Raw genomic sequence first — 20,304 nt, 5'->3', positions numbered from 1 at the left:
GCGTCTAACCCGCGTCCCCGCCGGAGTGCTAAGTCCACGACTAGACCTCCGGCGGACGCGTGCCCCGTTCTGCCTCGCGACCCCACGCGTGCGCGGTTCCTCTCCTCTCCTTTCGGAGAGCGAGGCCTGCCCGCCCCGGCGCGCGGCCGCTCTCTGTGCGGCCGCGCGCCTCGAAACCCGCCATCGAATGAGGCAAGACTACCCGCTGAACTTAAGCATATCACTAAGCGGAGGAGAAGAAACTAACCAGGATGCCCCTAGTAATGGCGAATGAAGCGGGCTGAGCTCACGCTGCCAATCTGGAGGCCTCGCGTATGCAGCGCCCCCCGAATTGTGGTCTAGAGAGGCGTTATCGGCCGCGCCCGCCGCTCAAGTCCCTTGGAACAGGGTGTCGGAGAGGGTGAGAATCCCGTACCGTGGCGGGTTGCGGCCTTACGATGCGTCCTCGTCGAGTCGGGTTGCTTGGGATTGCAGCTTGAATTGGGTGGTAAATTCCATCTAAAGCTAAATACTGGCGAGAGACCGATAGCGAACAAGTACCGTGAGGGAAAGATGCAAAGAACTTTGAAAAGAGAGTCAAAGAGTGCTTGAAATCGGTAGGAGGAAACCCGGATGGGCCCGGCTTCGGCGCGCCGACTCAGCCTGGGGTTCTCCCCAGGTGCACTTCTGCGCGCCGGGTCAGCCGCGCCTCGGCGCCGCGCCTCAACCCGGGAGCGGGGCTTTACGGCCAGCTCCCGTCCTGGCGCGGCCCGGGGCCCGGCTGACGGAACGGGCCCCTCCGACCCGTCTAGAAACACGGACCAAGGAGTCTGACACGTGTGCGAGTACCCGGGTGGCAAGCCCGCGTGCGGAATGAAAGTGAAGGGCATGCCCTGCCAACCGACCTTGACCTGCTGTGAGGGGTTTGAGTGGAGCACACCTGTCGGGACCCGAAAGATGGTGAACTATGCCTGGGTAGGGTGAAGCCAGAGGAAACTCTGGTGGAGGCTCGTAGCGATACTGACGTGCAAATCGTTCGTCGAATCTGGGTATAGGGGCGAAAGACTAATCGAACCATCTAGTAGCTGGTTCCCTCCGAAGTTTCCCTCAGGATAGCTTGAACGCAACGGTTTTGTCAGGTAAAGCGAATGATTAGAGGCCTGTGGGCTGAAACAGCTTGCACCTATTCTCAAACTTTAAATGGGCAAGAGGCCCGGGATGCTTGAGTGATCCCGGGCGGCGAACGGCGCGTTCAAAGTGGGCCATTTTTGGTAAGCAGAACTGGCGATGCGGGATGAACCGAACGCCGCGCTAAGGTACCCAAGTGTCCGCTCATCAGATACCACAAAAGGCGTTGGTACCTCCAGACAGCAGGACGGTGGCCATGGAAGTCGGAACCCGCTAAGGAGTGTGTAACAACTCACCTGCCGAAGGTACTAGCCCTGAAAATGGATGGCGCTCAAGCGGACCACCGATGCGCGGCCGCCGGCGCGAGCGCGAGGCGCCGGCGAGTAGGAGGGCGCGGGGCTCGCGGCGCAGCCTTGGGCGCGAGCCTGGGTGAAGCGGGCCCCGGTGCAGATCTTGGTGGTAGTAGCAAATATTCAAATGAGAACTTTGAAGACTGAAGTGGAGAAAGGTTCCGTGTGAACAGCAGTTGGACACGGGTGAGCCGACCCTAAGAGACAGGAAAACTCCGCCGAACGCGGCTGGTTCTGTCAGCCCGTCCGTCGAAAGGGAATCGGGTTAATATTCCCGAGCCAGCGCGTGGATGGTGGGCGGCGACGCGAACGAACCCGGAGACGCCGGCGGGAGCCCTGGGAAGAGTTCTCTTTTCTTCTTAACTGCCTCCTGCCCTGGAATCGGTTTAGCCGGAGCGAGGGCTACACGGCAGGCAAAGCACCCTAAGTCTTGGGGTGTCCGGCGCGCTCCCGACGGCCCGTGAAAATCCGGGGGAGCGGTTCGTTCTCACGCCTGGTCGTACTCATAACCGCATCAGGTCTCCAAGGTGAACAGCCTCTAGTCGATAGAGCAATGTAGGTAAGGGAAGTCGGCAAAATGGTTCCGCAACCTCGGGAGAAGGAATGGCTCTGAAGGCTGGGCGCAGGGGTCCTAGGCTCGAGGCCGGCTGGCTGCGCGGGGACTACGGCCTCACGGCTGCGGATCCCGCGCGGCCGTCCGGCGGACGGCCTAGGAGCGCTCCGGCTCTCCCTGCGCGACGAACAGCCGCTTCAGAACTGGCGCGGACAAGGGGAATCCGACTGTTTAATTAAAACAAAGCATTGCGATGGCCCGCGAGGGTGCTGACGCAATGTGATTTCTGCCCAGTGCTCTGAATGTCAAAGTGAAGAAATTCAACCAAGCGCGGGTAAACGGCGGGAGTAACTATGACTCTCTTAAGGTAGCCAAATGCCTCGTCATCCAATTAGTGACGCGCATGAATGGATTCGTGAGATTCCCACTGTCCCTATCTACTGTCTAGCGAAACCACAGCCAAGGGAACGGGCTTGGAAGAATCAGCGGGGAAAGAAGACCCTGTTGAGCTTGACTCTAGTCTGTTACTGTGGAACGACTTGATGGGTGTAGAATATGCGGGAGGGGCAACCCGACAGTGAAATACCGCAACCGTCAACGTTGTTTTACTTACTCGGTGGCGCGGAGGGAGGCTCGCCTCACTTCTGGATCCAAGCCGCTTCGTGCGCGCGATCCGCGTCGGGGACACTAACAGGTGGGGAGTTTGGCTGGGGCGGCACGTCTGTTAAAAAATAACGCAGGCGCCCGATTTTGAGCTCAATGAGAACAGAAATCTCATGTGGACCGAAAGGGGAAAAGCTCGGTTGATTTTGATTTTCAGTACGAATACAAACCGCGAAAGCGTGGCCTATCGATCCTCTCGTCTTTGGGAATTTCAAGCTAGAGGTGTCAGAAAAGTTACCACAGGGATAACTGGCTTGTGGCTGCCAAGCGTTCATAGCGACGTAGCTTTTTGATCCTTCGATGTCGGCTCTTCCTATCACTGCCTCGCAGCGGGGGCCAAATGCAGGATTGTTCACCCACCAACAGGGAACGTGAGCTGGGTTTAGACCGTCGTGAGACAGGTTAGTTTTACCCTACTGCTGTCTGTTTTTCTACGGTAATTTGGTTCAGTACGAGAGGAACCACCAATTCGCATCATCGGTATAGCCGCCGCCGGAAACGGCGATGCGGCGAAGCTGCCATGCGCCGGATTATAACTGAACGCCTCTAAGTTAGAATCCATGCCGGAAGGAAAGCCACCTACCGGCCCGGGGACGCCACGAGCAACGGTAGCACTGCCTGAGCCGCGAGCGACCACAATTCACGGACCCGGGCCGACGAATCCCTTGCAGACGACTTGAATAAGGAACGGGGTATTGTACGCGGCAGAGTGGCCTTGTTGCCACGATCCGCTGAGATTCAGCCTTGGTTCTGACGATTTGTTGCGCGCGCGCAACAACCCTCGCTCGGAGCCGCGCCAGGGCATCTCCCGTTCCTCAGTCGCTCTCTCGGCGCTCTCCCCCTCTCGCCTCTCCTCCGAGCCTCAAACGCTCGGGGGCGGAGCCGAGGGGGGTGAGAGCCGATTTCTGCCCAAGGCAGCGCGCAGGCCACTGCGCAGATACACCCGGCTCTCCCCGAGCCGCCACTGGGCGCTCCCGCGGTCCCCTCCGGGCTGAATGCGGCCTCCGGAGCGGGCGGCGCGAGCGTCTAAGTCTACTCAGAGCCTTCCACGCTCTTCTTTGCGTTCCGAAGCACACACCGCGCTCCTCTGTAGTGCATCGCCCGGCCAACTCGCTTGCCGCTGTCATTCGATTGCCCCACCGCCCTCGCCACCGCCCTCGCCACCGCCCTCACCCCCCATGCCGCCGCTACCATTCGTTGTTGCAGCTGCAATCCCCACCGAAGGCGGACGCCGGTGCCGCCCCCTCCCTGCGCCCTCGACGCCCCCTTCGCAGCCGTCTCTTCCGCCGTCGCCTCCGCCCTCACCGCCCCGCCGCCGTTGCCGCCGCCCTCGCCGCCCGTGCTCTCGCCGTCGCCGTCGAGCCCGCCGCCCTCCTACGCTACCCCCCCCCCCCCCGCCCTCACCGCCGCCCTCGCCGCCGCCACCCTCGCCGCCGCCGCCCTCGCCACCGCCTCCCTCGCCGCCGCCGCCCTCCAGCATGCCGCCGCTCTCGCCCTCTCCCCCTCCCAAGGCAGCGCGCAGGCCACTGCGCAGACACACCCGGCCCTCTCCGAGCCGCCACGGGGGGCACTCCCGCGGTCCCCTCCGGGCTGAATGCGGCCTCCGGAGCGGGCGGCGCAACCGCAAGCGTCTCTCTCTACTCAGAGCCTTCCATGCTCTTCTTTGCGTTCCGATGCGAAGCATGCACTGCACTCCTCTAGCATCACCCACAAGTCACCTCCGTTGCCACTGTCCTTGGACCTTGCGCACTTTGGCCGAGGCGTCGCCAGGCACGCACGCCGCTCCCTCCAACCCCGTGTCGGCCTGCCGTCGCCCTCGCCTCCAGCCGTCCCGCCTCACCTCCACCGCCCTCCTCACCACCGTCTCCACCGCCGCTGCTCTCACCACCCTCGCCACCACCACCATGCCCGCCTCCCTCGCTGCCACCCACGCCGCCGCCACCGGCCCACCGCCCCCACCCCCTCCGCTGCCCTCGCCCTTGCCGTCACCGCGCCGCGAGATCTCTTACACTATCCCCCGCCCTTGCCGCCGCGCCCTTGCCGCCGCCCTCGCCGCCGCCCTCGCTGCCGCCTCCCGCCTCGGTCGCCGCGCCGCCCTCACCCCCGCCCCCCCTCGGCCTGCTGCCACTCTCACCACCCCTCGCCCTCGGCCCTCGCCGCCGCCGCCCTCCTCGCCGCCGGGGCCCGCCCTCGCAGCCACGGCACCCTTGCCCCCTCCCCCCTCCCCCCTCCCGCCCTGCCACCACCCTCCCCTCGGCCGCCCTCCGGCATGCCGCCGTTCTGGCCCTCGCCTCCAGCCGCCCCGCTGCCCTCACCACTGCCCCCGTCGCCGCCACCCCTGTCACCGCCGCCCTCGCCGCCGCCCTACCCCCCTTGCCGTCTCCACCACCGTCATCCCCACCACCATCTTCCGCCCCTTCTTTCTCGCTCCTCACCCCACGAACCCACGAACCATCACCACCGCCCTCGCCCCCGTCCCCACCGCCCCCAGGCCTGCCGCCGTTCTCGCCCTCCCCACCCACCACCCTGGCAGCTCATGTTCATGTACCGAGAGGGCTCCGTGTACCGGTTTTTGCTTGTTAAATTCTTTCTGCCCGAGGTCGCGGTCGCTGCTGCGTCGATTTCTTCAGCGAGGCCACAGGATCGGAGGGCGGGCGAGGCGGAGGCCGTCGAGATGCCGGCGCTGGCGGCGGTCGGGCGGGCGGGCGCGGAGGCCGGGCGGGGCGGCGGGCGAGGCGGCTGGCGTCGTGGGCGAGCGTGGAGTTGGTCCGGTGGGGGGGGCTGGGCGGGGCGGGGCGGGGTGGATCGGGTCGGGTCGGGTTGGGGCGGGGTTGCTCGGGTTGGGGTGGGGCGGGGTTGTGGGGTGGGGTGGGGATGTCGGGGTGGGGAGTGGGTGGGCGCGTGGGCGCCGGAGTGGGAGTGGTGGTGTGACTGCTCCTGTGGTGCGGGCGACGGCTTCTGAGGAAGCCGTCGACCGCGCCTCGCCTGTCGCGTGAATCGTGTCGTGCGACCGCCTTTTGTTCTAAAATTCTTTTCTGTCCTCGCGGGAGTCGCTTAGGCGGCTCCCCCGTGGTGTACTTGTGTTAGTGCCAGTACGCACCAGTCCCGTGCGCCTGTGTCGTTCGAGCAACAGTTGTAAAACCCTCCGTAGACCATACATCACACATTCCCCCTCCTTCGGACGCTTCAGACTGCGCGACGCCCCCCCCCGCCCCCCCCTCCCTGCAACCCCGGGTGAGTGCCCCCCCCCCCCACCCACCCACCCACCCACATTGCGCCCACCGCCCGCCGCACAACACGCAACACACAACGCGCAACACACACACACACCGCACACCGCACACCACCACAACACACAACACACAACAAGTGCCGTGCTAGTAAAGGAAGAAAGAAAGAAAACGGACAACCCAAGGGAGGGATGGAATGACGGCACGCCGCCACCACACAGGGATTTTAAGGAGAGGGGTGTGGTGCGCTAGCCGTCGCCCACCCTTGGGCGTCTGCCCCTACCTATCTCTCTTCGCAGTCTCTCGGTGTAAATTTCTTTTCTGCCCGATCCTTGGCGGCGACCCATGGTGAATGACTCCAAAAGAAAGGAGAGCGAACGCTCCACCCCCGCTGAGTTTGCCCAGACCTCGACGTCTGCCGGCCTCGACATTGGTATCTGGGGAGTAAATCTCGGCTTTGGCATTGCCCGAGGCGTCATCGGCGCCGGGTCTGCATTTGCTCCGCGCGGGGTGCAGGCGCTCGACTCGATCCTCGCTGGCGCCCAGGGCACCGCAACCTCGTCGATCGAGTTCTCGCGAGCTGTCTCATCTCGCGCCATCGACTCGGCGGCTCGCGCTGCCGCCTCCGTCCCGTCGTCAGAATCGATGGGGAGCCCGGCACCAGCGAACGACCTCGACCTCAAGGAGTACTTCCAGCTTCGCCTAGAGAACGAGATGATCCTCTACAAGAAGCTGCATCCGACTCGCTCCTTTGCCGACTACATCTCGGACTGCTATCCAGAGAACGCGACCCGGCGTGAGGACGGGACGATTGAGCTCGACGAGCGAGTCATGGGGCACAGCTGGCACGGCGCGTGGGTCAGCCTCACCGCGGACGACGTTCCGCACCACATTCCCGACGCGCCGCCGGTCCCGCCCACCCCTCTCGCGCACGATGGCACCGCCCGGCCGGCCCTGGTGGCGGACTCTGCTGCGGTGCTCGCGACGGCGTCGCAGGCTGCCGCCCCTTCGCAGGGCGAGGAGGTGCCGATGGGCGTCGCTGTGCCCGAAGAGGCACTCGCCGCCGCGCCGGCCGCCGCACCGGTCGAGGCTGCGGCGGCACCGAGCGAAGACGCCGAGCCTCCGGCCTCCCCTCCGGCGGCGGAGGGCGAGGCGGCGGGCGAGGCGGCGGAGGCCCTCGCGCACCTCAAGCTCTCGGAGCTGCGGCAGCGGCTCGCAGCGTCGGGGGTGGACGGGGCGGCCGTCGACGAGGCGCTCGACGAGGCTGCTGAGAGTGGCTCCAACCCGAAGCAGGCGCTCGTCGCTTTGCTGCAGACTCGCTCACGCCCTCGGGCGCCGCCCCCGTCGGAGAGGCTGGCCGCGCTCGACCTGGACTGAGAGAGGTGTGAGGCGGCGGGAGGGGAGGGCAGCGCAGCCGGCCCACGGGCGCCTTCCGGAATCGTAGCTGGCCTGCACTCTGTGGACTGTGCTGACGCGTGTTTTTGTAGGTGCGAGGTGTCGGGGGTCTGGGGAGATTTTGCCATGTTCGCGTTTCGCGGAAGGCGTACACCCGCGGCCGCGCCCCCCGGCGCGCGCGCGAGTTATACCGCAAAAACACAAACACCCATTGGCGGCGCTGTTTTAATAATGTCACACAAACGCATGCTATAACCGAAGGGGCCTCGGCAAGCGGTACGCCGCCAAGTTGCACACGCAGGCGAGCGCGCTGAAGCCGGCGAGCGTGTAGAAAGCGTCGTCGTACAGGAGCGGGCTCGGGTCGACGGTCCCCTCGGGCGCGATGGTGAGCAGCAGCGGCAGGGTCGCCGTCTTGCTCGCGATGAGCGACTGCGCCTCGGCGGGCGGCGCGCCTGCGTGGCAGGGTTGCGGAGGGAGTGCGGCGGGGCTGCCGCCGGCTGGCCTCGGGAGGAGTGTGGCGCGCCGAAGGTTGCTGTGAAGGCTGCCTCGTCGCACGTCTCTGCGATGGCGAGGGCGTGCTTGGAGTACGAGTACTCGCGCACGCGCGAGACGAGGGTCGCGCCTGCGGAGGGGCGGGAGGGGCGTGGGGAGGGGGCGGGGGGCGCACGGGCCCGCGGGGAGGGGGAGCACGCCGAAGAAGTTAGCGGCGGGCAGCATCATCCAGAGCCGGCCGTAGATTGCAGTCGCGTCTCTGGCGCCAAAGACGTCGACGACGGCGGGGGCGAGGAGGACAGGGCCGCCTGAAGGGGAGGGAGGGAGGGAGGGAGGGAGGGAGGGAGGGAGGGAGGGAGGACAGGGCCGCCTGGCGGCGGAGCGGGAGAGGCGTCGGCCTGGCGTCCCGAGCCGTGCCCGAGCCGTGCCCTGGCCGTGCCCGAGCCGTGTCCTGGCCGTGCCCTGGCGCGGTAGCTGCGGCGGGGCAAGCCGTGGGTGTGGCGGGGGGCACCGGCAAAGACGGCGACGGCGGTGAGCGAGGCGGCCTTGAAGAGTGCGAGGGCCGTCTCCGGCTCGGCGTGCACCATCGAGGTGGCCAGCAGGAGAGAGAGGAGGGCGGGCACAGAGAGGACCCTGGCGGGAGGGGGGGGGAGGGGCGGGGGGCGTAAAGAGGAGGGGTCCGTAGAGGCGCTGCCCAACGGCGCCGACGTGGCTCCACTCCACCTCGGCTGCACCTCGGCTGCACCTCGGCTCCACCTCGGCTGCATCTCGGCTGTACGGCTGCATCTCGGCTGCATCTCGGCTCCACCTCGGCTATACCTCGGCTGCACCTCGGCTGTATGGCTGCATCTCTGGCTGCATCTCGGCTGCATCTCGGCTGTATGGCTGCATCTCTGGGCTGCATCTCGGCTGCATCTCGCCCAAAGGCTCCAAACGTGGCTCCGCGCCCAAGCCGGTCCGAGACCGGGCCCCACACGAGTCTGCCGGCCATGTTCGCTCCGCCGACCATCCCCGGGAAGGCGACCGCGGTGGCGGCGATCACGCTCGCCGGCAGCGCCGCGCCGCCGAAGACGTCGTTCACCATGAACTGGCCCGAGAGGAGGAAGGGCAGGCCGGTGATGCCTACGGGGGGGGTGGCTCCTCGAGAGGCTCAGACAGATGGCTCCTCGGAGCGGGGAGGGGGCGCGGCTAGGCCGGCGGTGCCGAGGGCGCCCGTCGAGGCCCAGAGCAGGTAGAGGTGGGGCGTGCCGTGCGCCTCCGAGAGCGTGCAGCCCGAGAGCGCGCCGCCCTTCCGCGCCGCCTCGTCCTCTCCGCCCGCTCCCCGCTCCCCGCCCCGCTCCGCGCCCCGCTCCGCCGCGGCGCCTCCCGCCCCGCCCGCTGCCTCGGCCGCCCTCGCCCAGCGCGCGAGGTCGGTCGGGTGCGGGAGGCGGTAGCTCCACGCCGAGACGTGCAGCAGGCAGAAGGTGAGGACCGCCATCCCTCCCATCGTCTCGACCACGCCGTTGCTGCCGGAGCCGACCAGGTACACGCCCTCCTCGAGCCCGCCGAAGCCGCTCGCCACCAGGTCGCGCGGAGTGGCGAGGACGACCTCCACGCCCTCCGCCGCTCGAGACGCGCCCTCGCCCCCTCCGCCGGCCAGCTTGCCCGCGAGGGGGTGGGCCAGCCCGCCCTCGCCCTCGCCCGGCGCAGCGCGCGCGAGCCTCTCCCCGGCCGGCCCGAGGGAGAGAGGCACCTCGGCGAGGCCGCCGAGCCGGGTGGGCGGGGTCCGGAAGTGGGCGAGCATCGCCTGGCGGGACGCGTCGTGGGCGTGTCGCGGACGTGACGTGCGCGTGGCATGGACGCGCGATGTGGAATGCGCGTCGTGGATGTCGTGGATCAAAAGGAGGCGAGCGCGCTGCCTGCATCGCCTTAGAGGCGACGATCATGCCGGAGCCAAAGGCGCAGAAGTAGATTGAGACGGCGGTCCCCTTGCGGTCCGGGAACCAGCGCGTCGTGATGAAGGGCGGCAGCTGCGGGTAGATGCAGTAGAAACCGACGCCTCCGACGCCGACTGTCGCGGCGGAGAAGGCGGCCAGAGAGTGCGACTGCAACGCCAGGGCGGGGAGGGCGTAGATGCCGACCGGGAAGAGGACCGAGCCCGCGAGAGCGACGCGACGCACGCCAAACCCCGCCGAATAGTTTGCGAGCCCAGCCGCGAGCACGCCGGCCACCAGCGACATGGTCGCCGCAAGCGGCACAACCTCGCCGAGCGAAAAGTCGGAGCTCACGGACGCGACGACACCGGTCGCGCGGCAGATGTGCGGGCCGAGCACTCCGGGGACGGCGAAGTAGGTGCCGAGCGCCGTGCCCGCCACGCATGCAGGGACGAGCTGGAGCCAGCGGTTGTATCCCGGCTCGGCGGTGATGCGCTCGTCCGAGAGGAGCGGGTGCCGCTTCTGCTTCTCGCTGCTGGAAGCGACGCACAATAGGCGTCGACCTGGCGCCAGGAGCGCAGGCCGACTGAGCGCTTGGCCGCCGCGGAGAACGCGGAGCATTCCTCTTGGCAGCTCCCGCAGGCTGCGCTTCGCTGGGCGGTCCTGCTGGCTTTTTTCTTTCTTTCTTTAGCGCTACAGACTGCCCTCGACCACGGAGAACTTGTCGCCCACACGGCTGATGATGGGGTAGTTGACGATGCGTAGGTACGAGTTGAGGTAGTCGCGGCCGCGGCTCCACGCCTCCTTGGCGGCCGCCTTGTCGCCACCCTGTGCCGCGCTCGCGAGGTCGTCCATGGAGAAGTAGAGCTCGTTCACGAGGTGCCGCGCGAGAAGGTTGGCGGCGGTGGTGCCAGAGTCGTTTTCGCTCTGCAGCGCCGTGTTGCCAAAGAGGCCGAGCGCGCGGCACATGGAGCGCAGCTCGGAGGGAGGCTGCCCGCTCCCCTCGCCCTTCTCGTTGGAGCCCTTGCCCTTGCTGCCCTTGTCGAGCAGCGTCGCAACCTCGGCCCACCGCCCGCCCGCCACCGCCTCGCGCAGCGCGCCGCTGTACGCCTCGATCCCGGTGGTGATGCGGCTCGCGTACTTGGTGTAGCCGTTGTACCGCCGCTGCACCGGCGAGAACGGCAGCTCGCCCTGCGGAGGCACGTACGGCGAGGCCAGCGCCTCCGAGGCGGAGGGCCGCAGGCCGTACTTGAAGTAGAAGTCCTCGGAGAAGAGCGCCTTCTCGTTGAACTGGCCGCGCCGCTCCAGATCCAGCCCCTTGCCGGCCGCCGTCGCGGCCTCAACCTTCTTGGTGAGCGCATCGCGCGCCTGGATCTCGGTGAGCTGCTTCGCTTCTCCGTTCTCAACGTACTCAAAGGTGTCGGCCGCCGGCGCGGCGGCCGGCAGCAGCAGCGGCAGCAGCGGCAGCGGCAGCAGCGCCCGGCGCGAGAGCGGCGGCGGCTCCGCGGAGGAGCCGGGGCGGGCGCAAGAGAGGAGCGCCGGGCTCGCGAGCAAGACGGATATGGCGAGGAGGACCATATCTGTGTATGGCAAATCGCGAAAACGTGTTTCTTTTCTTTTTATAGCGAGATGACGGTCTCCATCGACCGTGACTCTGGCTGCTGCGTGTACCTCCAGCCGCGGGCAGCGGCCGTCCTGCCACAGAAAACGCGGAAAACCCCGCACAGGACCGTGAGTTCCCGGAGGTGTCTGGCAGCCACAAAACAGAAGGAATAATATAGTTCTTTTATCCTTGAGAGCTAAAAAAGGGAGAGAGTGATTCCTGGAAATTTCTTGCATCGAAGTAGAGAGGGCGGACCCATGGTTGTCGTCGCGGCCGCGCTGCTCGCTCTCGTCCTCCCCCACCGCGCGTTTCCGGCCGCTCCTCGCGCGCCCTCGCCGCTGCTGCTCGGCGACGCGCCCGACGCGGCGAGCATCGCCGCAGCGACGGCCGCCCGTGCCGAGGCCGCCTCAAAGGCGCTCGCCGACGCTGTGCGGCCGGCGTCAGAGTTCCTGCTGGACGCGACGCGACCCGCAATCGACGCCGCGACGCCGGTGCTGGATCCCGTCCTCCGCGCGACCGAGCAGGCCCGCGTCCAGTGGCAGCTCTACGGCAGCGAGCACCCCGCGGAGCAGGTCGGCCTCGGCCTGTCGGCGCTGCTGCTGCTGGAGCTGGTGCGCGAGGTCGTCGCGGCGGGCGGCGACGAGCGGCCGTACCCGCGCGACGCGTACGACCCGGACGCGGCGCGCGCCTTCTTCGTGCGCCGGCCGCTCGAGGTGCTCGCCCGCGCCGTCGAGCTCGGCGTGCGGTCGGCGGGGTTTGGAGGCGCGTTGCTTAGCGACTGGCTGGCGGGGCCGGCCGCGCTGGAGGCGAACGCGGAGGAGCGGGCGCTGCAGCTGGCCAAGGTGCTGACCGCGCTCGGCCCCACCTTCATCAAGGCCGGCCAGTCCGCCTCCATCCGCACCGACCTCCTCGCGCCTCCGTACATCCGCGGGCTCACCTCGCTGCAGGACCAGGCGGGCGGCGCCTCGAGCGGGGCGGGGAGGGGGAGGGCCCCGCCTCGGCGCGAGGCCGGCTCAAGCCCGGCTGCGCCCCTCGCCCCAGGTGCCTCCCTTCCCGACGGACGAGGCGACCGCCCTCATCCGCGAGGAGCTCGGCGAAGCGGAGGGCGTAGAGGCGCCACTGGCCGGCTGGCAGCCGGCACGCACCCATCCCTGCGCCCTCCCGGAGCCTCCCCGGAGCCTTAAAATAGGCGCTGCTCGACTCGCTCTCGGCCGAGCCCGTCGCCGCCGCCTCCCTCGGCCAGGTCTACCGCGGCGCCCTCCCCGACGGCACGCCGATCGCGCTCAAGGTGCAGCGGCCTCGGATGGCGCGGCAGATCGCCCTCGACATGCTCCTCATCCGGGAGGTGCTAACTATAATAATAATATAAAACTAATGATGATGATGATAATAATAACGACATGCTCCTCGTCCGGGAGGTGCTCGCGCCGCTCGCGTCCGCGGTGGGGCTGCCGGGCGACCTCGTCGGCACAGCGGACGCGTGGGGCGAGGGCTTCGTCGCCGAGCTCGACTACTCCGCCGAGGCAGCCAACGCCGCCCTCTTCAACGCGAACGTGCGGCAGGGGCAGCTGAGCGGCTCCGTCTTTGCGCCCCCCGTGGTGGAGGGGTTCTCGTCGCGGCGGGTGCTGACGACGGAGTGGGTGGACGGGGAGCGGCTCGATCGCTGCCGCGCGCCGGAGGACGTGCCTCGCCTCTGCTCGCTCGCCATGTCCACGTACCTGCAGATGATGCTGCAAGACGGGGTGCTGCACTGCGACCCGCACCCGGGCAACCTGCTGCGCACGGCGGAGGGGAAGCTCTGCATCCTCGACTGGGGGCTCGTCACGACCATCTCGCCCGACCTGCAGCTGACGCTCATCGAGCACGTCGCGCACCTCACTGCCGAGGACTACGCCAAGGCGACGGCCCCGCCCCACCGTCTCGCTCCGACCCTGGCCGCCCCCCGCCCCGCCGCCGCCCCCGCCCCGCCGCCGCCACACCCTTCCCGGCGCCCTCTGCCCACCGCCGGACCAACCGCCGCGCCGCAGGTGCCGAATGACCTGGTCCGGCTCGGCTTCGTGCCCGAGGGCGGCGAGACGGACATCGAGTCGAGCGGCGTCGTCGACTACCTCACCTTCGTCTACTCGACCTGGAACTCTGGCGGCGGCGCCTCGAAGCTCGACGTGCCCGCGCTGCTGGCGCGCGTGCAGGAGCTGACGGCGGAGACCGAGAACGGGCTCTTCCAGATCCCGCCCTATTTTGCGTACATCGCAAAGTCCTTCTCCGTCCTCGAGGGGATCGGCCTCTCCTCCGACCCAGACTACTCGATCGTGCAGGAGACGCTGCCCTACATCTCGCGCCGCATCATGTCCGACCCGTCGCCGCGCACCGCGGGCGCGCTGGAGACGTTCGTCTTTGGAGACGTCAAGGACGACCGCACGGCACGGGTCCTCTCGCCCAAGCGCGTCGAGACGCTGCTGCAGGGGGCGCGCAAGTACGCCGCCGCCACGGCCGCCGTCGACGGAGCCGACCCGACCCTGCTGCAGCCGCTTGACACAGAGGCGGCCGCGGACGCGCTGCTCGACACGCTGCAGACGCCGTCGCCGCTGCAGGCGCTCGTCGTCGAGCAGCTCACGCTGGTGCTCGCCGCGAGCTCGCGCCAGCTCTGGTCGAGGCTACGCGACGCCTCGCCGCGCGTAGAGCTGGCCGGCGGGGAGGACCGCTCTCTGCTTGGGCTGCTCGTCGACCCGCTCGGCCTCTTCCGCGCCTCGCGGCTGGTCGAGAACGACGAGCGCGACCACAAGGCGCTCGAGGCGGCGAGGCGGCTCGTCGAGGCGGCCTCCTCCCTCGTCGGCGGCGCGCCCGCTGACGCGACTGCCGGCCCGGACGGCGAGGGCGCCGCGAACGCCGAGGCGGCCGCACTCGCCCGCGCCCTCGTAAGGAAGGCGTGGGAGCGGCGCGAGCACATCCCCGCCATCAGCCGCTTGTTCCTGGTCGAGGCACTCGACCAGACAGCCGCCCGTTTGGGGCGTGGACGATGAGGAGTGGTCGCGTCACGTATCGCCGTTCGGAGCAGAGTCCAGAGAGGGTCTCTGAGAGAGAGGTCTTTCTGACACTCTGCCGCGTGATCTCCTGATCGCTTCTATGTATGTAAAAAGTCGCGAGATGCCATTGATGAGCGCGGGGACGAGAAGCAAGGGGTCAGGGACATGAACGCTAACTGGGCTCATTAGAACTAATTATCCTCGCCGCAAGGGCCAAAGCGCAGTCGGATGTTGGACGCTCCGGGGCCGTAGTGGATGTACTTACCGTATGGTGCCTTGACACGGTGCCGCTGCAGCCTCGTTGCGGCGCGGACTGCAATAGAAGAGTTCTGGCCGTAGCGGCCCTTCGCGAAAGTGACGCCTCGAGGGCTGAGCGTTCCAAGGCCAGCGATGTCTATGCAATCCTCTGCCCACTCGCCACTGGAGCCGGGCGCCCATGGCGGCACGGCGGGCTGTAGAGCGCTCCAGGCGCTCTTGGACTGACTGAGGTGAAGAAGCATCACCTCGCGGCCATTGACGAGCAGCGCTCCACCGTGCAGGCGTGCGCGTACGGCGCCGCACGGGCAATGTACGCAGCCAATGTCCACGCAGGTCTTCGCCTCGCCGAAGGGAATCTTGAGCTTGGACATTGTCACACGCCCCTCCCCCTCCGCCAGCCGATTGAGCACACCGCCCATGAGCATCCACAGATGTGGCGCATCTGCGTACGGGCCTAGAGCCAAGGAGAGGATGCAGTGACAGCGTGGCGGGACTTGCGGTGCAGTGGTGCAGACATGTGCGCCCCAAAACTCGTCGAAGTGCGTGTACGCTGGCGTGGCCAGCACCTGCCGCCACTGGGGCGATTGCTCGAAGAGGCGGGTACCGAGAGCCGTGGAGAATGCGGTGAACGGACCCCAGGCCTTGCTTGCCGGCGGGTTGGGAAAGAATGGGCACACGACGTTGGCCTGCGGCGCGAGGGAAGGGCTCTCGCTTTTGGCGCGCGACCACAGCACACACGGGCAGGTGCTTGGCGTCCTGCTCTCCGCGCGTACACTTGCACTGCGGCGACCGCCGTGAGGATGAAAAGGCGTTCTGCACTCCCGACCGCCAGATAATCTCTCCTTGACTCCCCACGGCGCACGGCACCTCTGCACTTGCGCTGCGGCCGATGCACCGTTCGGGACCGACGCAGCATGCCGGAGCTCGCATCGCGAGCGTGAGGTACTTGAGGAGGTCGCCAAATATGACATCAAGGTCAGCCCATGCCCACCTGCGACAAGTCACTTGTATGAGGCATCTGTCGGTGGCAGGCGCGCAGGCGCAGGCGCAGCGATCTTCACCAATCTTGCCCCTGCAACAAGTGAGAGTAGAGGTGTGGTAAGAACGGCTTGATGTCATTAGCCTTATACGTGTCGTTGTAGAGAACATGGCGCCCGAGCGAGGGAGGTAGCATTTCGGCAAGCCTCTTCTGCATCGCCTCGAAAGTGATGTGCTCAAAATGCACATTCTTGGGCGTGGCCGCAGGCGCCGAGCTGTCTCCAACGATGACAAAGCGCACATCAGCATTCTCCGCCATGGAGTGCAGCGTGATCGGCATCCATGGTGGTAATGGGCCGAAATACACAATCATCACCGTCAGTCGAAGCTGCCCAGAGGATTTGGGAACCACCCGGGCTTGCCGGCCCGCCGGCAGCCTCGCAAGGATCCTATCAGCAATTCGGTCAGCAACGCGGTCGAGCTGCTCATCGGTTAGGGCAAGTTGGGCGGGTGGCTTTCCGTTTAGGGCTCCTTGTTGCGCGCGTACCTCCATCGTTGCCAGGCCTAGCTGCTGCCTTGCTGCATGAGGAGAGGACGATCGTAAAGTTGCCGGAGGATCCACACATTTCACACCCAACAAGCAATATTTCACAGACCTTGTGAAGAAAAGACGGAGAACCGGGGGACTGCGCTGCGCCGTCAAAGAATTTTAGATCGCGCACCGGCTCGCAAAGTTAACCAGCACCTCACTATAAAATGGGGTGACAGGAGACATCCTTCATCCAAGGGACCAAGCAAAGTCAGCTCTGGTCCTTCCCAAGACTCAGTGAGATGAGAGCGCACACGGGACGCGCGGCCGCCCCGCAGCAAGCTAGAAGGGTAGACCCCCTTGCACCTCGCGCTGCCGGGCCGATGAGAGCTCGATTTCCCCCAAAACGGCAAGGCAACTGGCGGTGCCGGATCGGGAGCGGGTCAAGCTAGCACTCATAGATCTTCGTGTCGGACTTGCACCTAGGGCTCGAGCCGTCGACGAAGACGCATCTTGCAATCCACTCGCCAAATGGATTGTCGACTTCGTGATAGGGGCGGCGGACGTATTTCCTCTCGCACGTGGTTTTGTCGTCCTTGTAAGGCCAACACCACTATTCGCGGGGGGAGGGGGGGGGGGGGGGCTCAACAAAGGGGGGGGAGGGGTTAGGTAGGCTGGGGGAGCGAACCTCGTTTTGAGAACCGTCTAGCTCCTCCAATTCTTCTGGCCAATCCAAGTCTTCTGGATTGAGCCCACAGCCCACACCTGGAGGCGCGCTTGGAGGTGGCGGCGTAGATGGCGGGTTGTGCGGCGCAGGCGGTGATGCAGGCAGTGCAGTGATGCAGCTTGTCTGGCTGTCGCAGAACCGCCTGAAGATCATTTCTGCGGTAAAGCTCCTCCCTGACGAGCATGCCAGCGCTTGACAATTGAAGCCACCGCTGGAACGGGAAGAACGGGTGCCGCACGTGCAGGGGCAGTAGGAAGAGAGCACGTCGCACCCGGAGTAAACTGAGTCAAAGATGGCCGTGCCCACCTGGTTGCAACTTAATAGGTCCGGGCGGAGGAATTCGGCGAGGATCGGCCCGATGGTCTCTGCTGGCGCGTCAGGTTCCGCGCACATCGTTTGGTCAAGCGCGTCGTCGGGCTCACGAATGATCGCTGCTGGACCAAATCCGGCAGCGATGGTTGCGAGCGCCAACACGGCGACGTTGCGCAACATGGGGGGTCTCGGTCTCCGGCCACCAAGCTGATCGCAGAAACGAAAAGTCCGAAACCGCCCGCCGTCGTCGGTCCGTGGTAGCTTACTAGAAGACATAAGGGAGATATTGTTCTCGAGGCCCTAAGGGCCGCGGCGTGAGAGCTCGGAAGCAGCTTTGCACGGCAGAGAGAGGAAAGTCGAATCGATGGGCCGCTACGTATCTCGAGGCCTCGATAGAGAGGAGAGGCCGCGGTTTAGAGAGACCTCCCCGAGGGCCCAAGTCAATAATTACTTTTTTTGGCGGGCAACTCGCAAAACTCGCAAAAAACTAATTCGTTTCGGTACACGGAACCAACCCTCGGAGAGTATTCTCGTATTGCTAGCTCCGAGTAGAGGGGGCGTTCCGCAGCTTAGGGGGACCCGGAGCGCCGGATCAACCCTCGGAGACCCGTGTTATGGCCCTGCGAACGCGCACCCCCCCAGGGCTAGGGCTCTCTAGCCCGTAACCCGATATCGATCATCCGGCCCGCTGGGTGCGCTTCTTAGCTCCCCGGCCCTGGATGTGAGGTTGATGAGACTGCACTCCAAGTGCTCCAAGAGTTTCTGGCCAGCCTTATGCCCCCCCCCCCATGCCTAAAGGGAGCACACACACACACACACACCGCACACACACACACAGAGAGAGAGAGAGGAGAGAGAGAGAGAGAGAGAGAGAGAGAGAGAGAGAGAGAGAGAGAGAGAGAGAGAGAGAGAGACGAGAGAGAGAGAGAGAGAGAGAGAGAGAGAGAGAGAGAGAGAGGAAAGGCCGATGGAGAGCGAAGATAGAGAGAGAGGGAGCAGCGTTACTTGAAGAGAGTTTGCCAAGACACAAGAGAATAGAGAGACGTACGACAGCTGCAGTACACACCCATATCGCACATGCGTCTCAACCATGTGCGTCTGTTCTTCGCCTCCCCGAGGATCGGGGCGCAGTCAGGATCTGCAACCAAGCCCTCACGAGCCTGAGGCATCCCCCCGCCCCCTCGGCCGAGTGCAGGCCCGGCATCAGGGTACTCGCGGACGGGATCTTCTCTCCACCCCGCTGGCATTTGGCCACGAGCCCTTTTAGCAACGGGGTGGCTTGGGAGAGCGGCTTCAAGTAGTCGAGCGGCTTCGGGCCGTGGAAGTGCACGATCTTGGCAGCTGCGCAATGGCCCCAGTACGGCTTCCAGTTGAATAATGGCCAGTGGGACACCTCAAACCGTCCGGCGTAGAAGCGGTTGAGAGCGCCCTGGTCGCCAGGCCCAAAGGCGCCGAAGAAAAGACCCTGTGAAATCAGGCCGGTCGAGAAGGTTGCCGCGATTAGCGCAGAGTGCGTGCGGCGCAGCCCGCGCACGTTGACGAGCATCACACCGGCATTGCCACACTGACTGCCATTGCCGCAATCACTGTTGTTCACCCACATCTCGGTGCCCATGTGAAAAAACTGAGGCAGCGTGACGCCAAAGTCGGCGAGGCCTAGGTCCTGGCGGAAAAGCACGTCGACGTCCGCGTACAAGACATACTCGTCCGCGAAACCGAGGACGCCGAGGTCCAGGCGGAGCCACGTCGCTAGCATCATGCTGAACTTGTCGTAGAGGGGGCTCGAACGGTTCAAGCGCAGCTCCTCCGCCTTCTTGAAGCCCTCGTATAGCTTCTCCCTCCACGTGGGCGTGTGAAACACGACGCGCGCCCCCATCTCTTCGAGCCAGCGCGACTTGCGGTTGGGTGCGCCGCTAAAGATGCACACCGGCACAAGCGAGGTGTACTTGAGAGCGCTCAGGAGGGCAACTTTAGTCATCGGGGCGTACGTGTCGTCGATTGCGTCGTCGACCGCAAACACCCACTTCAGTCTCGTCCGGCCTGGGTACGGGCGCGTGTGGTAAGTTTGTGGCGACGGCAGTTTGTGGTCGACGTGTGTGCGCCGGTCGACGGGGAACGGAGCGCGCACTTGTTTTGAGAGGCTCAGTTGTTGCCGGCGCAGCGCAGACGCGGTCGTAGGTGGGCTGACGAGCTCGCCGATACTGTGGGTAGTCTGCAATCGGCATGGCGATGCTCTGTCGCTTGATGACTCGTGTGAAGAGCACCTCCGCCAGTGGGATCCTTCCGCCGTTGTAGTTGAAATCGCGACTGGCAAAGCCGCCCGCGCGCCGCGAGCGACTAAGCAGCATGTATGCGGAGAAGGAGGATATCGAGTTGCCAGAGTAGCTGTGCGACATGCTGCACACCAGGTAGTCGACGGCTGCGTCGAGCTCCTGCTCGACGCCGTGGCTTGTGTCGAGCGGGAGCAGGGTGTCCTACAGCAAAGAGGGATCGGGGTGTCATCAGACCGCGGTGTCTTGGGCTCAGCACCGAGGACAGCTTCTCCTTGGTGTAGATGCCGTATTGCGTGCGCAGGCTGGCGAGCGTCCCGACAGTGTCGGCCGACGGTCGGAGCTCGCCAGCTAGGTAGATGGGCAGACTCCGTGAGAAGCCCTCGATGATGAGCGTGTTGTGAAGGCTGTCGGTGTTGGTCAGGCAGTTATCGCCGTAGCCAGCGCTCTCCCACTGCCTGCAGTACACGGCCCACTCGTCGTCGACGCGCGCGTGCAGCGCGTTGTACCTGCCCAACCCCCCGGCCGCCTTGCTCTGGCTGCCCAACCTCTTGACCACCTTTTGCGCCCTCTCCATGATGGCATCCGCAATGATCAGCGCACGGTCAATGGCCCAGAACTCCCTCTCCGTATAGCCTTCGAGCGCACCCAGGCCTCCAAAGGTGCATCCGACTCGGACAATCTGCTCCCTCGGCATCAGCTCACGAAAGAAGGACGCTGGATGCGCCTGCCCCCGCACGTTGACGGCCGGGGAGGAGGCGTTGTTGTGCACGAGCTGCCGTTCCTCATCAGAGGCGACGCGTATGCCATGCTTGCGCAAAGCTGCTGCCGTTTGGTTGTAGTTGTAGAACGCCTCGAAGGGCACGCGCACGGCCGGGCCCTGGCTCCAGCCCGCACCCTG

General features: G+C 65.9%; 5 protein-coding genes across 5 annotated transcripts; 2 read left to right on the top strand and 3 right to left on the bottom strand.

Moving 5' to 3' along the window:
* Positions 1-2,572: 2,572 nt before the first annotated feature.
* On the bottom strand, positions 2,573-3,435 carry EMIHUDRAFT_79346 (hypothetical protein). The gene has a single exon (XM_005756270.1). The coding sequence runs from the start codon at positions 2,946-2,948 to the stop codon at positions 2,649-2,651; it is 300 nt and encodes a 99-aa protein (XP_005756327.1). The 5' UTR covers positions 2,949-3,435; the 3' UTR covers positions 2,573-2,648.
* A 2,804-nt stretch (positions 3,436-6,239) lies between these two features.
* On the top strand, positions 6,240-7,545 carry EMIHUDRAFT_439339 (hypothetical protein). Its single transcript, XM_005756269.1, has one exon. It carries the CDS (start codon positions 6,249-6,251, stop codon positions 7,278-7,280), a length of 1,032 nt encoding a protein of 343 aa, XP_005756326.1. The 5' UTR covers positions 6,240-6,248; the 3' UTR covers positions 7,281-7,545.
* Positions 7,546-7,547: 2 nt separating this feature from the next.
* EMIHUDRAFT_454004 (hypothetical protein) lies at positions 7,548-10,356 on the bottom strand (the record flags this gene model as incomplete). Its single annotated transcript, XM_005756268.1, has 8 exons — positions 9,689-10,356; positions 9,238-9,576; positions 8,947-9,045; positions 8,726-8,877; positions 8,302-8,423; positions 7,991-8,098; positions 7,822-7,920; positions 7,548-7,750 (listed from the first exon to the last, which is right to left on the bottom strand). Exons 1-8 carry the CDS (start codon positions 10,322-10,324, stop codon positions 7,548-7,550), a joined length of 1,758 nt encoding a protein of 585 aa, XP_005756325.1. The 5' UTR covers positions 10,325-10,356.
* A 1,207-nt stretch (positions 10,357-11,563) lies between these two features.
* Positions 11,564-13,165, top strand: EMIHUDRAFT_69353 (hypothetical protein; the record flags this gene model as incomplete). Its single annotated transcript, XM_005756267.1, has 4 exons — positions 11,564-12,225; positions 12,314-12,413; positions 12,496-12,651; positions 12,725-13,165. Coding segments are annotated over 4 exons (1,359 nt in total), but the record flags the coding sequence as incomplete, so codon positions are not given.
* Positions 13,166-14,520: 1,355 nt separating this feature from the next.
* EMIHUDRAFT_221679 (hypothetical protein) lies at positions 14,521-17,313 on the bottom strand (the record flags this gene model as incomplete). The annotated part of the gene is made up of 8 exons (XM_005756266.1): positions 14,521-15,041; positions 15,192-15,273; positions 15,455-15,578; positions 15,649-16,046; positions 16,113-16,140; positions 16,288-16,314; positions 16,860-16,994; positions 17,093-17,313. The coding sequence occupies 8 exons, from the start codon at positions 17,311-17,313 to the stop codon at positions 14,521-14,523; spliced, it is 1,536 nt and encodes a 511-aa protein (XP_005756323.1).
* Positions 17,314-20,304: the final 2,991 nt, after the last annotated feature.

This window comes from Emiliania huxleyi, assembly GCF_000372725.1.
Source record: "Emiliania huxleyi CCMP1516 unplaced genomic scaffold EMIHUscaffold_98, whole genome shotgun sequence".
NCBI classification, from domain to species: Eukaryota; Haptophyta; order Isochrysidales; family Noelaerhabdaceae; genus Emiliania; species Emiliania huxleyi.
This window is presented reverse-complemented; position numbering and strand designations above follow the sequence as displayed.

Coding starts and splice junctions, on each gene's coding strand:
- EMIHUDRAFT_79346 (XM_005756270.1), bottom strand. CDS start 2,948: ATGAACGCTTGGCAGCCACAAGCCAGTTATCCCTGTGGTAACTTTTCT.
- EMIHUDRAFT_439339 (XM_005756269.1), top strand. CDS start 6,249: ATGGTGAATGACTCCAAAAGAAAGGAGAGCGAACGCTCCACCCCCGCT.